At 41.3% G+C, this 20,032-nt stretch overlaps 1 protein-coding gene across 1 annotated transcript in view; it reads right to left on the bottom strand.

Annotated features, from left to right (window-relative positions):
• Positions 1-4,755: 4,755 nt before the first annotated feature.
• Positions 4,756-20,032, bottom strand: part of LOC139416276 (cadherin-like protein 26) — a 40,319-nt gene continuing 25,042 nt past the window's right edge. The window contains exons 17-19 of the mRNA XM_071164739.1: positions 7,056-7,094; positions 6,845-6,916; positions 4,756-6,296 (exon numbers count right to left, since the gene is read on the bottom strand). Of these exons, the coding sequence (XP_071020840.1) occupies positions 6,111-6,296; positions 6,845-6,916; positions 7,056-7,094 (297 nt within the window). The 3' untranslated portion in view covers positions 4,756-6,110. The remainder of the gene's footprint in view (positions 6,297-6,844; positions 6,917-7,055; positions 7,095-20,032) is intronic.

Here is a 20,032-nt window from a genome sequence, read left to right as displayed (position 1 = left end):
AGGAGAGGGACCAACTTCGGCACAAGTCGTGACACCCTGACAGGTCAAAAAAATAATAAACATCACAGATTTCGGTAATGGAGCAAAATGAAGGCAGTTGTACAATAAAAAAATAAAAAATACAATCCATCTACAACAGATTTCACAACCCATTGTGTGCCCTCAGGCCACTACTCTACTACCATATACAGTACAAGTCAAACGTTTGGACACACCTACTCATTCCAGGGTTTTTCTTTATTTTATTATTTTCTAAATTGTTAAAAGACATCAAAACTATGAAATAACACACATGGAATCATGTAGTAACCAGAAAACAAATCAAAATCCTTGTGTTCAAGCATTCAAGAACAAAACAAATATAGATAGATACTACAGTATGCCAAGTTGGTGCTACTAACAGAACATGTGGGAGGGTAAGACTGGAAATGGTCAAAATGAACAAAGTTACACAGCAGCATTTTTGGAGAGGGAGGACCTCTTCTGATTTTGCAGTGAAGCATAGCAGGTGCAGCTATGGCAGTTTGCTGGTTGTTACTGACTGACGTAAAGCATTGCCTGTTATCTTGTCTGTAATTACCTGTTGCCTATTTATCCGTAACTCTTTCAGTCTCAAATGTCCAGCACTAACCCCTATCATCTTCTGTACTGAAACCCTATTCCAATCTGTTACAGTAGCATAACCTCCTTCTTTACCACGCCCCTAAGGAGACAATGAAAGATGTGATAAATGCCCAAGCTAAGCCCGTGCTGTTTGTCTCTATCGCTGCAGTTAAACATTTTTATACTGAGTAGCTTGCCATAACATGGGAAAAAGTGTATATGTCAGTACAATTGCTCTAATCCATTATTAACAAAAGGAGTGAAGGACCCACCCCTCAGTCAATGAGTTTAATCACATTCTCCATTCATGAACAAAACCAACAAGGTTGTTGACTGTGTGGGAGGCGAATTCATCTCCCATGTCATTTACAGTAGATGGTGGATACCAGTGTTGGGGAAGCTACTCTGAAATCAGTTTACCAAACTACTAATTACTTGACACTGGAAGAAGTTAAGCTACACTAAATCTAACCTTCAGAAAAATACAGTTTATTTAACTAAATAAATCCAAGCTACTGTACTTCGTGAAAACGTATCATATCTAAATCTGAAATGTCATAGACTACAAATTGCAAGAACAAATCCTTCTGGGGTCATTTTTTTTTACAGAGTGTGTAATTTGGCCTATTAAACACAAAACAACATGTTTCAAGTGAGAATTAGGATGGTCTGATGCTGAAAAGGAAAGGCAATTTGGTAACACTTAATTTGAAGGGGTCCTAATTACAGTAAAATTACATATGTACTTATCTGTAATTACAAAGATGTTACAACGAATGCTTGATACCATGCTTGTTACAAAAGTTCACAATAGCATCCAATCCAGTGGAGGCTCCTCAGAAGAGGAAGAGGTCAACCATCCTCCTCAGTGAATTTCATAAAAATAAAAATAGTGAAACATAAAAAAAACTATACTAAATATATTCATGTCACCAAATAATTGATTAAAACACTCTGTTTTGCAATGCAGGTCTACAGTAGCTTCTGCAGCACTCTGTAGAGTGGCACTATGGTGTAGCCGGAGGACAGCTAGCTTCTGTCCTCCTCTGGGTACATTGACTTAGGAGGCTCATGGATCAGACGTGTATTCATTATGCCGATTCTGTTAAAAAAGTTTCTTAAACGAAAGCAAACGAAACGGGAACGAACATACCTAAATTTGTCCAATAGAAACTCAGAAACTCTCATTTGCAAATGTTGGCTTTATGATTTACACTCTAGATTAGCTAGATGCAGGTGAGAGTCTGCAAGGCGGTATTGAATGTGTCATTGTCTGTCACCTTGACTATTCAAAAGTCTCTCGACCTGTGCAACTACATTGTAAACGTTCTTTCATAGGCTAGGTTGTAGCAACCTCATGATGGGAACAGGTAAAATGTTAGTATCATGTAGGAGCCTAAACCTATCCATTTTACATTGAGCTGGATGAATGGAATATGAATGACAGTCATCCAATATGCTGTAATAGAAATAAGGCCATGTTCATAAAAATAGTGATCATCCTCCCTCATCTTAAATGGCACTGATCTCAACAACTCACCAGTGCTATTGGTCAGTGCTATTCGGTATCCTTGGGATGTCCTCACCTAACCCTAATCTAATCTATTCTAACCCTAATCTTAAACCCTTATCTAACTTAACCCTAACCTTACTCTTACATTAACCATTTAAAAATGTCACTTCAATGGGGTAGGGATGTCTCTAGGATCTGAATAGCACGGACCACAACATATTTCAAACTGCACAAACCACTGTGATTAGTGTTAGGCAATTGAAAACTGACCACCTCACTGACATAACTCTGCAAAAAAGGCCTCTGGAGTCTGATGCACAGGCCTAATGGCAAAGATGGGTTTACAAACGGCTCACTTAAACAAATACTTTCAATTGTTAAAAACATTTTAACGTTGCATTTGACAATTGGTCAATGACTTTAACCGGCAATAAAAAAAAATGACACATTAATAAACAGTTATGGTTAAAATTGTGAGATAATCATTCCTGCTTGCCAAATTATCAGCCTATTAAGCTTGGTTAAGTAATGGTTTAAAATGATGAGACAAACTCTTATTCCATCATGTAACCTTGGAAGGGTTTAACTGTTGAGGAAGATTTGCACTTTGGGATGGGATGCATTGGGGGCAATTATTTACTTATAGCAGGAAGTGAGGCATCTTGTCAAGATCTGCACAACACCCTCTAAATAAGGACGACCTCGAATGTGCCCAAGTCTTAACACTGATGTCATGTGACAGTGCACAAAGAACAAGGTTGTGAACATCAGTGTGCAAAGTGTTGTAGGTCAAAAACGCCAACACAGTAGAGAGAAAGTATGTTTTTCATGCAATTTGATGAGCTTTTTTGGATACATCTGCTGGACAATTTAGCATAGGTAGTTAGCTAGCTAGCAATGCTGGCAATTATGCTATGGTCACTACTAGCTAGCTGCCTAGCTAGCTAACGTTAACTGGGCCCGATGGTCTTATCTTCCCTGAACCTTGTTAACAGGGTATCTGTACCCCAAGGGTTATACGTGAGACACACCCAGCATGTTAACATTAGCTAGCTACTTGTGTCAACACACTATGCATAACATTCCTTTCAATGTAGCTAAACACTAGGTAAGCACTATCATTGCTAGTGGGATAACACAACAACTAGCTAGGTAGCTAGGTATGCCTAAACTATAGAAATCACGATGATGAGTGTCTGAAAAAATGGTCAAATATAATTTTTCTCTACCACAGATTTCGACAAGATCTCAGACTCCAGGATAGGGAAATTCAAGAAAGAAACAGTTGTAGATTTCCATTTTGTAAGATCAATTTCTGCTGAAATTGAATTTGCATAATGCAACAATCCCCATAAATATCTGCCAGTTTAAGCTAAAGATATTTCAATTTTGCATGGGATGCGTCTTAATCCACCGCACCCACCTATGTAACACTTCCTCGTCTGCGGCGAAACAGAGCTAAAGCAGTGTCTGTTAGACCACGAGACATCCCGAAAATCAGTCTTCTCCCAAATCGTCTGTAGCGTCTGCAAACTATTACTACCCCTCTATGGGAAGATAAGACGCGACGGTGTCCTCCGTTTTGCACTATGTGACAGTGCACAAAGAACAGGGTCACCTCCACAGGCGTCTTGGGACTCTGAAGTCAATCTGCCAACTTCTGTCTGTAGCGTCCGAAACAGTTTGGGCAACACAATAATATGACTCATCTACTGTATGTAAAGGTGAGACTCTCACAAACACTTACATGCTTTGCTCTATGATGCCCACAGGCCTAACAAGACTCGTCTGAAGGTTCCCCAGTACCAGTTGAAAAAAATGAATGGGAAGTACAGTATACTGTATATGGAGACTGCTTGGATACAAAAAAATAACTCATGTTTCCTGATCATTCTCAGATATAGAACAGAGACTTCAGAACAAACATCATTTAGATTTTTTTGGGGGGGGACTAGCTGTTGTTCCATGTAGTGAATCTGCTATTCAATTAGTTTGCATGGGCTGATAGCACAATGGGAATAAGGAAGAATGTATTTATTTATATTTACAGGTACATCAAGGGGTCTTAAAATTCTAAATCAAATAGCTACGTAAATTATCCTTGGTATGACATCCCTCCTTAGACTCTTAAGGCTTATTAAAAAGCGAAGAAAAACACAAGCATGTTGTTCTAAATTAACTATCTAGGTCAGTGTTACCCAACTCCAGTCCTCGGGTATCCCAAACAGTACACATTTTTATTGAAGCCCCAGGCAAACACAACCTGATTCAACTTGTCAACTAATCGTCAAGCCCTTTATGAGTTGAATCAGGTTTGTCCAGGGCTACAACAAATGTTTAATGTTGGGGATAGTCCAGGACTGGAGTTGGAAAACAATGATCTAAGCTACTCACCAAACTGTAGGCTACATATTTATGTTATTGAGGAGGCTTATATGTTTGTTTAATCTAATTAATCAATTTATTAACCATATAAAATCTTAATTTTTGGTAAGAAATGTAAGATATTTTTAGATGTTGCAATAAAGTTGACTAAAGTAGAAGCTCATCTTATGTTTGTAGGTATTTTCACTTCGTAATGAGTAGTAAGTAATTACTGTAATGATTGTCGTTGGTGGAAGAAGGTGATGACCAAGGTGCAGCGTGGTACGTGTTCAGCATTTTATTAAATATAACTGAACACTAAATACAAAGTAACAAAAGGCACAACCGAAACAGCTCCGTCAGGTGCAACACACACTAAACAGAAAATAACTACCCACAACCCATAGTGGGAAAACAGGCTGCCTAAATATGTTTCTCAATCAGAGACAACGATTGACAGCTGCCTCTGATTGGGAACCATACCAGGCCAAAACCAGAAATACAAAACATAGAACAAAAACATAGAAAAAAATAACATAGAACGCCCACCCTAGTCACACCCTGACCTAACCAAAATAGAGAATAAAAAGCCTCTCTATGGCCAGGGCGTGATAATTACATTGAAATACACTTAACTTAAACTAGCTAAAACCTGTGTAACGCCTATTAATTCATTGTACTTATGCAGACATTACATGTACTCTGTGGTATACTAATGTGTTTATTTTCTCACTTCTCGCTCCGGAAGCTTTAAATTGAGGGCCAGGTTGTCAGGGTGGGTAACGTACTATATAAGTACACATTAAGTACAAGTAAGTACCCCTCAAGATACACTTCATTTTAACTAGCTAAATCCTGTGTAACACCTAGTAATTACATTGTACTTATGTAGATATTACATCTACTCTGTGGTGGGTTTATCCTCTCACTTGGATGGCAAGGAGGTTAAGGTTGTCATAATGGCAAATGTACACATTAATTTCAGGTTCTTTTTTTAATAAACATTTTAAGCAACTTGGGTAAATCCATATCCATATCCTAAGCAGAAAAAAGGCCATAAAAAGTATGATTCACACAATTCTCATGTTCCCACAGAAGTGGTGTTGACATTTCGAAATTTCTATCGAAGTCATAGCATTGAAGTAAATCTCATTCCGGCATAACCAGTAGATCAAGAGATTATATGATTCTGTTGAAAATACTGTGAAGCGTGGCGATGATAAAAAAACACACAACATAACAAAACGCCATACAAACACACCCCAGCCCTGTCAAAACCAAAGTCCATAAAGCCATCCGAGCATGATACGGTTTATTCAGTACAGTAAGTTCATCATTCATTGTGTCAGACAAAAATATCAGCAGTCTCTCCCAATCCTTCTTCTGGGTAAAAGCCAATCCACAACAGTTTCGGTCTGTAAGAAAATGCCCCACTGATGTCGATAATGCAAAGCTTGATCCAAAATCACAATGGAGGAAGTTTGGTGTACCTGTGTCTTCTTCAACTGATAGGTCATCCCCCCCCCCCCCCCCCCATTCACCCCAAACAGGGGACGATGACAGACATGTCTAATAAGCACCATTTCCCAGTCCAGCCAGGTGTGTGTGTCTACACCCTAATGTTCCTCTCCTACATGTCCTGGCGACAGATGCCCCCCAGGGTGTTGAACTTTGACCCCAGGTCCCCTAGGAACTTCAAGTCATCCCCCTGGTTACTTAGCGATAGCTCATCCAGCGACTGGCACTTGCTGCCTCTCCCCTCGTATCTGTACTCGTAGGGTTGGTAGTCCACCTCATCTCCAATCATATACAGCCTCTGGGGAACCAATACGCCAACGTTAGAGGATGTTAACTATTAAACTTTTCAATAATTACATTTCTACAAGATCTTAAAAAACTCTCAGTAACTAATGAAGTACTTATAATATATCCAACTGAGGGATATTTCTTACAATGAAGAATGTATGTAGTAGCGAAAAGACAAATATCACCACCATAGTTAGTTACTGTTTTCAAGACCACATGGTGCATCATTCACATCTCAACATAATTGTCCGTCTCTGTTTTCACAGCACAGGCTATTTGTGACATTTTCTACATGTCACATACGTGTCAGATCGGATGTTTTAAACCCTGGTACTGTACAAACACCTGGTGTTACACAGTACTCTACCACGCTAATACAAAGGAGTTGTGCTAAAATGCCTCTTAGTGAGGATTACGGGTCTCATTGTGTGATTACACAGGGGCTGGCCTGAGGTGGTTCCCCCTCTGGGACCCACAGATCCCTCTCTGGGGCCCTTGGGCCAGTGTACACACAACCGGTTCTGTAATGGCTGTGTTGCTTGGGGACAGGTATCTTACCCGGTCTATGTGCTCGGAAATGTGCTGGTCCGACAGCATGCCGAAGGAGCGTGAGTACTTCGAAGAGTTACTCTAAGGAGAGAGCAGAGGAGCCGTGAAAACACAGGAAAACAAACATGAAGGCAACAATTTCATGCAGTGTATATGTATCACTGGTGTGTGTGGTGTCAAGTAGACACGATTCTGATAGTTAGTGCACAGCAACACTTACCCTCATGGTATTGTTCCTGCTTGCAGTCCACGCCTGGTACTGCAATTGGAAAATTCATATTCACATTGTTGATATGAGAATTATTGACTGCATTAACGCACCCACTTCACTGTATAAATCCTTGATAACCTGTAGTTAATATGTAATAACCTGTCATAAATTGCATCTATACAACTGTCAAATCATATACAGGGCCTCCAGAAAGTATTCACACCTCTTGACTTGTTCCACATTTTGTTGTATTCAAGCCTGAATTTAAAACGGATTACAAATATATATATATCATTCTCACCAGTCAATACCCCATAATGACAAAGTGAAAACATATCTAGAATTTCTTGCAAATGTATTGAAAATCAAATACAGAAATATATAAATTACATTAGTATCCACACCCTGAGTCAATCCATGCTAGAATCACCTTTGGCAGCGATCACAGCTGAGAGTCTTTGTGGGTCTCTAAGCTTTCACACCTAGATTGTATAATATTTGCACAACCAACAACCAAGTTGGTTGTGGATCATTGCTAGACAGCCATTTTCAAATCTTGCCATAGATCTTCAAGGAGATTAAAGTCAAAACTGTAACTAGGCCACTCAGGAACATTTGATGTCGTCTTGATAAGAAACTCCAAGCTCATCATTAAGCTCTGAGCCTTGGGTCGGAAGCCTGCCCTGTGCAACTGGATCCTGGACTTCTTGATGGGCCGCCCCCAGGTGGTGAAGGTAGGAAACAACACCTCCACTACGCTGTTCCTCAACACATGGGCCCCACAAGGGTGCGTGCTCAGCCTCCTCCTGTACTCCCTGTCCACCCATGACTGCATGGCCACACACGCCTCCAACTCAGTCATCAAGTTTGCAGATGACACAACAGTAGTAGGCCTGATTAACAGCAATGACGAGATAGCCTACAGGGAGGAGGTGAGGACCCTGGCGGTGTGAAGCCAGGAAAATAACCTCACCCTCAACATCAATAAAACAAAGGAGCTGATCGTGGACTGAGAGCAGAGGGAGCACGCCCCTATCGACATTGACGGGACCATACTGTAGAAGGTGAAAAGCTTCAAATTCCTCTTCGTACATATCAATAATAATCTGAAGTGATCAACCCACACAGACAGCGTGGTGAAGAAGGTGCAACAACACCTCTTCAACCGTAGGAGGCTAAAGAAATTTGGCTAGGCCCTTAAGATCCTCACAAACCTTCACAGATGCACAATTGAGAGCAGGGCTCTCCAGAAGGTGGTGCAGTCTGCCCAACGCTTCACCAAGGGAACACTGCCTGCCCTCCAGGACACCTATAGCACCTGACTTCACAGAAACGTCACAGGATGGACAAAAAAGATAATTAAGGACATCAATTACCCGAGCCACCCCGCTATCGTCCAAAAAGCGATGTCAGTACAGGTGCATCCACGCTTGGACTGAGACACTGAAAAAGGCCATCAGACTGTTAAATAGTCATCAATAGCCAGCTACCACCCAAGTTACTCAACCCTGCACCTGAGAGGATGCTGTCCTATGTACATAGACATGGAATCACTGGTTACTTTAGCAATGGAACTCTAGTCACTTAATAATAATTTTTTACATAATGTTTTACTAATTTCATATGTATATACTGCATATTACAAATAGGTCTATCTTCTGTATACCAACCCTACCTTGTCACAACACAACTGATTGGCTCAAACTCAGTAAGAAGGAAAGAAATTCCACAAATTAACTTTTAACAAAGCACACCTGTTAATAATTGAAACGCATTCCAGGTGACTACCTCATGAAGCTGGTTGAGAAACTGCAAAGAGTGTACAAAGCTGTCATCAAGGCAAAGATTGGCTACTTTGAAGACTCAAATATAAAATATATTTTGATTTATTCACTTTTTTGGTTACTACATGATTCCAAATGTGTGATTTCATAGTTTTAAAATCTTCACTGTTATTCTATAATGTACAAAATAGTAAAAATAAAGATAAACCCTTGAATGAGTAGCTGTGTCCAAACTTTTGACTGGTACTGTATATACAATTGAAGTCGGAAGTTTACATACACCTTAGTCAAATACATTTAAACTCCGTTTTTCACAATTCCTGATATTTAATCCTAGTACAAATTCCCTGTCTTAGGTCAGTTAGAATCACTACTTTATTTTAAGAATGGGAAATGTCAGAATAATAGAGAGAATGATTTATTTCAGCTTCTATTTCTTTCATCACATTCCCAGCGGGTCAGAAGTTTACATACAGTCAATTAGTATTTGGTAGCATTGCCTTTAAATTGTTTAAGATTGGAGAAACGTTTTGGGTAGCCTTCCACAAGCTTCCCACAATAGGTTGGGTGAATTTTGGCCCATTCCTCCTGACAGAGCTGGTGTAACTGAGTCAGATTTGTCAGCCTCCTTGCTTGCACACGCTTTTTCAGGTCTGCCACAACTTTGGAAGTATGCTTGGGGTCATTGTCCATTTGGAAGACCCATTTGCGACCAAGCTTTAACTTCCTAACTGATGTCTTGAGATGTTGCTTCAATATATCCACATCATTTTCCTACCTCATGATGCCATGTATTTTATGACATGCACCAGTCCCTCCTGCAGCAAAGCACCCCCACAACATGATGCTGCCACCCCCATGCTTCACGGTTGGGATGGTGTTCTTCTGCTTGCAAGCCCTCCCCCTTTTGTGCCTGTTTCCCCCGGCATCTTCACAAGGTCCTTTGCTGTTGTTCTGGGATTGACTTGCACTTTTCACACCAAAGTACTTTCATCTTTAGGAGACAGTATGCATCTCTTTCATGAGCGGTATGACGGCTGCGTGGTAAAATGGTCTTTACACTTACGTACTATTGTTTGTACAGATGAACGTGGTACCTTCAGGCATTTGGAAATTGCTCCCAAGGATGAACCAGGCTGAGGTCTCCTCTTTCTGAGGTCTTGGCTGATTTCTTTTGATTTTCCCATGATGTCAAACAAAGAGGCACTGAGTTTGAAGGTAGGCCTTGAAATAGATCCAGAGGTACACCTCCAATTGACTCAAATTATGCCAACTAGCCTATCAGAAGCTTCTAAAGCCATTACATAATTTTCTGGAATTGTTCAAGCTGTTTAAAGGCAGAGTCAACTTAGTGTATGTAAACTTCTGACTCAATGGAATTGTGATGCAGTGAATTATAAGTGAAATAATCTGTCATTAAACAATTGTTGGAAAATTACGTGTGTCATGCACAAAGTAGATGTCCGAACTGACTTGCCAAAACTATAGTTTGTTAACCAGAAATTTGTGGAGTGGTTGAAAAACGAGTTTTAATGACTTCAACCTAAGTGTATGTAAACTTCCAACTTCAACTGTACGTATACACACTCCGGTCTCCGACATTGCTTGTCCTAATATTTATATATTTCTTAATTACATTATTTTACTTTTAGATTTATGTGTATTGTTGTGAATTGTTCGATACTACTTCACTGTTGGAACTAGGAACACAAGCATGTCGCAATAACATCTGCACAATATTTGTATGCGACAAGAACAGTTTACAGCTAATTGTATGTGCTGTACAGAGATGACGTTGTCATTCAGAAATTATGTTAAACACTATTATTGCAAAAAGAGTGAGTCAACGCAACTTATTATTTGACTTAAGCACATTTTTACTCCCGAACTTATTTAGGCTTGCCTTATCAAAGAGGGTTTATTTTTAAAGGGATAGTGCATATTAATCAACGTTTCAGTAAAAGTGCCCGGTTTTAGCAACCTGACTAATTTTCAACAGCAGTGCAGATAGACAATGAGCAGTGAGCACACGCAAAGCAACAAAACAACATGTCAGACCCTGCTCTGTTTCACCTGTCTTGTGCTCGTCTCCACCCCCACCAGGTGTCTCCCATTTGTCCCCATTATCTCCGGTGTATTTTCTGTTTGTTGCCATTTCTTCTTGTCCTGTGAAGTCCCACCAGTATGTTCCCATGTTTCCTGTGCTCTACTTTTTATTTTTCTTAGTCTTCCCAGTTCTGACCTTTCTGCCTGTCCTGACCCTGATCCTGCCCGCTGTCCTGTACCTGCCTGACTCGGATTTGGATTACGACTCTTTGCCTGCCTTGACTTACATTTTGCCTGCCCCTTGTACTATAATAAACTCAGACTTGTACTATCCGCCTGAGTCCTGATACAAAATATATAGAAGCAACAAAGTGTTTCTACACCACACAAGCTACAGACAACAGATAACATGGAAGTGGCAATACACAACTAGGGATTTTGTTCACAAGTCTGATTGTTCTTTAGCCATGTCTTTATGTTTTACTTTGTGAAGGTGCAATAGGTGGTGCAGTTATGTATGTCTGATGGCAGTGTGTTCCAGACAAGGGAAGCTCTTACAGAGAAAGCAGTTTGAATATTGGTGCTTTTCCTTAACGGGACTATACAGTCACCTTTCATGGCAGACCAGGCCATTTAGGATCTTCAATACAAGACATGCGTCTGTGCATTGCCCAAGATTTTCCCAAATTAGGAGCTCATGCTTTCTGAGGATGTGACAGTGATGTCTATTGGGCTTTCGACCAAGCATTTTGAGAGCCTGTTTACAGACTGAATGGGTTTTTAATGTTGTACTGCAAGCTTGGGCCCAACTTGTCAAGCAGTTTAAGGTAGGGAGTATCATAGCATTGAATTACAGTTTTTCTGCCTCCGTAGTCAATTTTTAAAAATGTTTTGGACATTAGCTAGGTTGAATTTGGTAATTTGAGTAAACCTTTTCACCTGCTTTTTAAAAGAGTTTGGAATCAAGTATGATACCAAGCTACCACCGGGAGTTTCTCTCCTGACACACATACATCTGGCCCAGTAGCATCAGTTGCCCTCTTTGTGAAGAACATGCAGACAGTTTTTTCACATTGAGATGCAAACATGAGTCACTGGACCATTACAGTAGTGAGTTATTTTGAAGCTTGTTGTTTGCTCTTTGCATGCACATATATCACTGTATAATCTCCATACATTTGTACTTCATTTGTACTTCAGACCCAGAACAGACAGAAGGCCGATCATTAATTTACAGGCTGAACAGGAGGGTACCTCAGTATTGACCCTTGGGGCACACCCACATCATAGCTGAGGGTAGGCAACATCTCATTGCTTAGTTCAGCCTTCAAGGTACAGTAAGATTTCATCCTTCTCAAGGCATCAGGGGAAAAGTTGAACTTGGACAGTTTTGTGATGAGAACCTCATGGATAACAGTATCAAAGGCTTTCCTTAGGTCTAGGAACACAATCCCAGCAATGCCCCCTTTGTCCATCTTGGACTTCACATTTTGCAGAAGAAAACAGTTGTCTGTTTCTGTGGAGTGGTTTGCTCTGAAGCCAAACTGCATGGAGTGTAATGTGAAGGGGATTTTGTTGAGGTGGTCAATCAGTTGCTCTGCTACACACTTTTCAGTAACCTTCAACACCACAGGTAGTATACTAATGGGCCTGTAGTTACTCACGTCAGCAGAGTCACCTGATTTAAAGATGCTATTATGGCCGACTTCCAGACACTTGCAAACACCCCCTGACCAATACATGTGTTGGGGGGCCAGTGAGTAATGGGGCCAGTGAGTAATTTTTTTAGTTTTAAGAAAGGTAGAGTCCAGCCAAAACACATAAATAATTCGATTTATTTAGGGAGCTAATCACCTTTTTCACCTCTGACTCAGAAACCTCCTTTATGGTGAAGACAGCTTGAGTCTCATTCACTGGCACTGAGCCCAAGAAACCAGTGGAGGAGAAGTGTGAGTACCTTGCCAGAGACAACAAAGTATGAGTTGAAGGCTGTTGCTATTTTGACTGCATCCTGTGATAGACTGACATTCACGTTTATTTATAGTATTTTTACAGTGTTACTATTGTCTTTCCCTGTCAGCTTCTTTAGATTCTCCCAGATCAATTTAGAATTTTCCTTAGCTTCACCAATTATGTTAATAAAAAAAGTTTGCCCTGGCCTGTCTGATTTCTTTCATTGTCTTATTTCTCTCAACATGGTAAACCTACATCCATCATGTTCTAATTTGGACTTCAGGGCTGTTTTTGGTGCATGATCTCGTTCTTTCACACAAATTATCAAGGAACCCACCAGGTACAACCCTAAATCCGTAAACATGGGCACCCTCATAGATATTATCCTGACCAACTTTCCCTCCAAATACACCTCTGCTGTTTTCAATCAGGATCTCAGCGATCACGGCTTCATTGCCTGCATCAGTAATGGGCCCGCGGTCAAACGATCACCCCTCATTACTGTCAAAAGCTCCCTAAAACACTTCTGCGAGCAGGTTTTTCTAATTGACCTGGCCCGGGTATCCTGTAAGGATATTGATCTCATCCCATCAGTTGAGGATGCCTGGTTGTTCTTTAAACGTAATTTCCCCACCATCTTAAATAAGCATGCCCCTTTCAAAAAATGTAGAACTAAGAACAGATATAGCCCTTGGTTCACTCCAGACCTGACTGCCCTCGACCAGCACAAAAACATCCTGTGGCGTACTGCACTAGCATCGAATAGTCCCCGGGATATGCAACTTTTCAGGGCAGTCAGAAACCAATACACACAGTCAGATAGGAAAGCAAAGGATAGATTTTTCAAAAATACATTTGCATCCTGTAGCTCTAACTCCAAAAAGTTCTGGGACACTGTAAAGTCCATGGAGAATAAGAGCACCTCCTCCCAGCTGCCCACTGCACTGAAGCTAGGAAACACTGTCTCCACCGATAAATCCACGATAATCGAGAATTTCAAGAAGCATTTCTCTACGGCTGGCCATTCTTTCCTACTGGCTACCCCAACCCCAGCCAACAGCTCCACACCCCCCACAGCTACCTGCCCAAGGCTCCCCAGCTTCTCCTTCACCCAAATCCAGATCGCAGATGTTCTGAAAGAGCTGCAAAACCTGGACCCGTACGAATCAGCTCGGCTAGACAATCTGGACCCTCTCTTTCTAAAGTTTTCCGCCGCGATTTTGTTGTTGCAACCCCTATTACAACTCTCTTTTGTATCGTCTGAGATTGCTAAAGATTGGAAAGCTGCCGCGGTCATCCTCCTCTTCAAAGGGGGTGACACTCTAGACCCAAACTGTTACAGACCTATATTTATCCTACCCTGCCTTTCTAAAGTCTTCGAAAGCCAAGGTAACAAACAGATCACTGATCATTTCGAATACCACCGTACCTTCTCCGCTGTGCAATCCAGTTTCTGAGCTGTTCACGGGTGCACCTCAGCCACGCTCAAGGTACTAACAATATCATAACCACCATCGATAAAAGACAGTACTGTGCAGCCGTTTCCATCGACCTGGCCAAGGCTTTCGACTTTGTCAATCACAGTATTCTTATCGGCAGACTCAACAGCCTTAGTTTCTCAAATGACTGCCTCGTCTGGTTCACCAACTACATCTCATCTCAGATAGAGTTCAGTGTGTCACATCGGGGGGCCTGTTGTCCAGATCTCTGGCAGTCTCTATGGGGGTGCCACAGGGTTCAATTCTCAGGCCGACTCTTTTCTCTGAATATGTCAATGATGTCGCTCTCGCTGCAGGTGATTCCTTGATCCACCTCTACGCAGACGACACCATTCTGTATACATCTGGCCCGTTTTTGTACACTGTGTTAAACAAAAACTTCCAAATGAGCTTCAATGCCATACAACACTCCTTCCGTGGCCTCCAACTGCTCTTAAACGCTAGTAAAACTAAATGCATGCTCTTCAACCGATCGCTGCCCGCACCCGCCTGCCCGACTAGCATCACTACTCTGGACCGTTCTGACTTAGAACATGTGGACAACTACAAATACCTAGGTGTCTGGCTAGACTGTAAACTCTCCTTCCAGTCTCATGTTAAGCATCTCCAAAATTAAATCTAGAATCGGCTTCCTATTTCGCAACAAAGTCTCCTTCACTCACGCTGCCAAACATACCCTCGTAAAACTGACTATCCTACTGATCCTCGACTTCGGCGATGTCATTTACAAAATAACCTCCAACACTCTACTCAGCAAACTGGATGCCCCATATACCACCCACCACTGCGACCTGTATGCTCTCGTCGGCTGGCCCTCGCTACATATTCGTCGCCAGACCCATTGGCTCCAGGTCATCTATAAGTCTTTGCTAGGTAAAGCTCCACCTTATCTCAGCTCGTCGTCACCATAACAACACCCACCCGTGTCACGCACTACAGCAGGTATATCTCACTGGTTGTACCCAAAGCTAACACCCACTTTGGTCGCCTTTCCTTCCAGTTCTCTGCTGGAACGAATCTCTGAAGTTGGAGACATATCTCCCTCACTAACTTTAAGCATCAGCTGTCTGAGCTGCTTAGCGATCGCTGCAGCTGTACATAGCCCACCTGTAAATAGCCCACCCAACTACCTACCTCATCCCCATATTGTTTTTATTTACTTTTTTTGCTCTTTTGCACACCAGTATTTCTACTTGCACATCATCCTCTGCACATCTATCACTTCAGTGTTAATTTGCTAAATTGTAATTCTTCGCTACTATGGCCTATTTATTGCCTTACCTCCTTACTCCGTTTGCACACACTGTATATAGATTATTCTATTGTGTTATTGACTGTACTTTTGTTTATCCTATGTTTAACTCTGTGTTGTTTTTGGTCGCATTGCTTTGCTTTATCTTGGCCAGGTCGCAGTTGTAAATGAGAAGTTGTTCTCAACTGGCCTACCTAGTGAAATAAAAAACTATAACATTTTCATCAGTTTCCAGGTTTAGCCAAGGAAGAGTGCTCTTTTGGCCAGGTTTTGATTTCCTTGTAGCTATTTGTAGGCTGGATTGTGGATAGAAAAACCTGACTGTCAGCTTCCACATTTTTACAGGACAGAAGATTCCAGTTAATTTCCGTAATTGCTTTTTCAAAATCATTTAACTCACCCTTAGGTATTCTGAGCTGATCAGGCTTGCAGTGCCTTGCAAAGGTATTCAACCCCCTTTGGCATTTATTTTTTATTTTGTTGCATTACAACCTGTAATTTAAATTAATGCAATGGAAATGCACAACATTGTCTAAATTGGTGAAGTGAAATGAAAAAAAAAGTACTTGTTTAAAAAATTCAAAAAATGGAAAAGTGGTGTGTGCATATATATTCACCCCTTTTTCAATGAAACCCCTAAATAAGATCTGGTGCAACCAATTACAATCAGAAGTCACATAATTAGTTAAATAAAGTACACCTGTATGCAATCTAAGTGTCATATGATCTGTCACATGATCACACCTGTTCTGAAAGGCCCCAGAGTCTGCAACACCACAAAGCAAGGGGCACCACCAAGCAAGCGGCACCATGAAGACCAAGGAGCTCTCCAAACGGGTCAGAAACAAAGTTCTGGAGAAGTACAGATCAGGGTTCGTTTATAAAAAATATTTGAAACTTTGAACATCCTACGCAGCACCAATAAATATATATTTTTAACTGGAAAGAATATGGCACCACAACAAACCTGCCAAGAGAGGGCTGCCCACCAAAACTCACGGACCAGGCAAGGAGGGCATTAATCAGAGGCAACAAAGAGACCAAAGATAACCCTGAAGGAGCTGCAAAGCTCCACAGCGGAGATTGGAGTATCTGTTCATAGGACCACTTTAAGCCGTACACTCCACAGAGTGAAGAGTGGCCAGAAAAAAGGCATTGCTTAAAGAAAAAAAATAAGCAAACACGTTTGGTGTTTGCAAAAAGGCATGTGGGAGACTCCCCAAACATATGGAAGAAGGTAATCTGGTCAGATAAGACTAAACTTGAACTTTTTTGCCATCAAGGAAAATGCAATGTCTGGCGCAAACCCGACACCTCATCACCCGAGAATACCATTCCCACAGTGAAGCATGGCGGTGGCAGCATCATGCTGTGGGGATGTTTTTAATCATCAGGGACTGGGAAACTGGTCAGAATTGAAGGAATGATGGATGGTGCTAAATACATGGAAATTCTTGAGGGAAACCTGTTTCAGTCTTCCAGAGATTTGAGACTGGGATGGAGGTTCACCTTCCAGCAGGACAATGACCCTAAGCATACTGCTAAATCAACACTAGAGTGGTTTAAGGGGAAACATTTAAATGTCTTGGAATAGCCTACTCAAAGCCCAGACCTCAATTTAATTGAAAGTTTAAAGATTGTGGTGTGAGTTAAAGATTGTGGTGTGAGTTAAAGATTGCTGTACACCAGCAGAACCCATCCAACTTGAAGGAGCTGGAGCAGTTTTCCCTTGAAGAATGGGCAACAAGCCCAGTTGCTAGATGTGCCAAGCTTGTAGAGACATACCCCACGAGAGTATCAGCTGTAATTGCTGCAAAAGGTGACTCTACAAAGTATTGACTTTGGGGGGGGGGGGAAATAGTTATGCACGTTATGCAAGTTCTATTTTTTGTTTGTTTGTTTGTTTCACAATACAAAATATTTTGTATCTTCAAAGACGTAGGCATGCTGTGTAAATCAAATGAGACAGACCCTCAAAAAAAATATATTTTAATTCCAGGTTGTAAGGCCACAAAATAAGAAAAATGCCAAGGGGTGTGAATACTTTCGCAAGCCACTGTAAACAAAGATAAACAATCCGTCGTTTGTTGGGGAATAATCAGAATTAGTTGGTAACATAGGTAAGATGTTTTATATTCATCATATGTTTGTAAGTTACTTCTCATCAGAATGTTTATTTTTGTATAATACTGTGGAGGGGTTGCAGTATCTGTTCTCTGTCAAGACTAAGTTGCTTGGGCCGCAGAGAGGGGAGAGGTCAAGCGTGTATCTCTTGGCTCCACAATGTCTGTGTGCCAGTCAATGTGTCTCTGTGATCTTGTCAAGATAGGATGGATTTGATATATGCCTGCTGATATGGAGGATTTGTTTAGGTTCTGAGTTTGAGAAAATAACATAGTTTAGGAGACAAAGCTGAACGATAAATTATGCCAATGCTGTCTGGCTATGTGTGTCTTTGCTATAAAGGATCTCAGTTACAATGTATAAGGGACTCTCAGAGAATTCATTTATAGACACTGAATTGATCTGAGAGTCACAGGGTTGTGATGGAGCTCATATAATTAAAGATGGACTTTGTGATAACTAACTCTGACTTGTGTGTGGTTTGCTCTCATGATTTGGTAAATACAGGACATTTCCACGACACGTTACTTTAAGACATGAAGCTCAGTCAATATTTGAAAATGTCAAGAACTTCCAAGTGCAGTCGTAAAAACCCTCAAGATCTATGATGAAATTGGCTCTCATGAGGACCGCCACAGGAAAGGAAGACCTAGAGTTACCTTTTTTTTTGTCTATCTTTTATGTAACCTTTATTTAACTAGGCAAGGCAGCAGACAATAAGTTCAGTAGAGTTACCAGCCTCAGAAAATGCAGCCCAAATAAATGCTTCACCGAGTTCACGTAACAGACACATCTCAACATCAACTGTTCAGAGGAGACCGTGTGAATCAGGCCTTCATGGTCGAATTGCTGCAAAGAAACCACTACTAAAGAGCACCAATAAGAAGAGACTTGATTGGGCCAAGAAACACGAGCAACGGACATTAGACTGGTGGAAATCTGTCCATTGGTCTGATGAGTCCAAATTTGAGATTTTTGGTTCCAACCACTGTGTCTTTGTGAGACGCAGAGTCAGTGAACGGATGATCTCGCAAGTGTGGTTCCCACCGTGAAGCAAGGAGGAGGTGTGATGGTGTGGAGGTGCTTTGCTAGTGACACTTTCTGTGATTTATTTAGAGTTCAAGGCACACTTAACCAGCATGGCTACCACAGCATTCTGCAGCGATACGCCATCCCATCTGGTTTGCGCTTAGTGGGACTATCATTTGTTTTTCAACAGGACAATGACCCAACACACTTCCAGGCTGTGTAAGAGCTATTTTACCAAGAAGGAGAGTGATGGCGTGCTGCATCAGATGACCTGGCCTCCACAATCACCTGACCTCAACCCAGTTGAGATGGTTTGGGATGATTTGGACCACAAAGTGAAGGAAAAGCAGCCAACAAGTGCTCAGCATATGTGGGAACTCCTTCAAGACTGTTGAAAAAGCATTTGAGGTGAAGTTGGTTGAGAAAATGCCAAGAGTGTTCAAAGCTGTCATCAAGGCAATGGGTGGCTAATCTGAAGATTCTAAAATATATTTTGATTTGCTATAGGTCATGTAACTGTTTGTTACACACAATATGCTTTGTGGACTTCACCGGATAGATGTTGAATTCGAGAACTTTTTGGAATGACACTGCAAATGTTCAAGTACCCCTCGAGTAATCCCTTGGGTTTGGCTCGTGGGTCCCAGATGACTCGAGAGTGAAATATATATTTTCGGTGTTTTCTGACTTCTGGGTTTAGGCAGTTTAGTTTTGATTGGGGGTAGTTTGGTAGTGAAATTAACTATCCCTCGTGCTTGCACTGGATGCGAGGAACTAATTAAAACAGCTTGCGTGCCAGAAGCAGAGTCGGTAATCGCGTATTGGGACTTGTTTACACTATGTCTGGACAGTCAAAGTTCGTCTTGGAGACGGACGACTCAAGAGAAATCATGGAACCATAGCACTCCACTGCCATCCACTGCTTTCCACTCTGGTGAGTTTTTATAGCTTGGTGGTGTTAGGCCCAGGGTTGAAGTGTCCGTCCCTGGAGAGCAGGAGGGTAGTCAACAGGTAGCTTAGCAGTTTACGATAGGTGTTGAAGGACTTGTTTGTTACTCCCAAGTGTTTCAGTAAAGTAGGAAGTTAGGTAGACTTGGCCATTAGTCAGGACATCATGCTGTGTCCTGTCCGGAGATGGCATTCCCCGACTCCGACAGTAGATTCATTGTGTCATCTCAGCAAGGATGCACTGAAATTATCAAGAGAACACAGCTACATAGCTGACAATTTTACTAGAGTTATAACGCATAATTGAGCTTTAAATCTTTGTGAGTTATTTAGCTATGGTCGGCGTACACA

Source organism: Oncorhynchus clarkii, chromosome 9 (genome assembly GCF_045791955.1).
Source record: "Oncorhynchus clarkii lewisi isolate Uvic-CL-2024 chromosome 9, UVic_Ocla_1.0, whole genome shotgun sequence".
In the NCBI taxonomy this organism is placed as follows: domain Eukaryota; kingdom Metazoa; phylum Chordata; class Actinopteri; order Salmoniformes; family Salmonidae; genus Oncorhynchus; species Oncorhynchus clarkii.
Note: the sequence above shows the minus strand (reverse complement) of the source record. Positions and strands in the feature narration are given on the sequence as shown.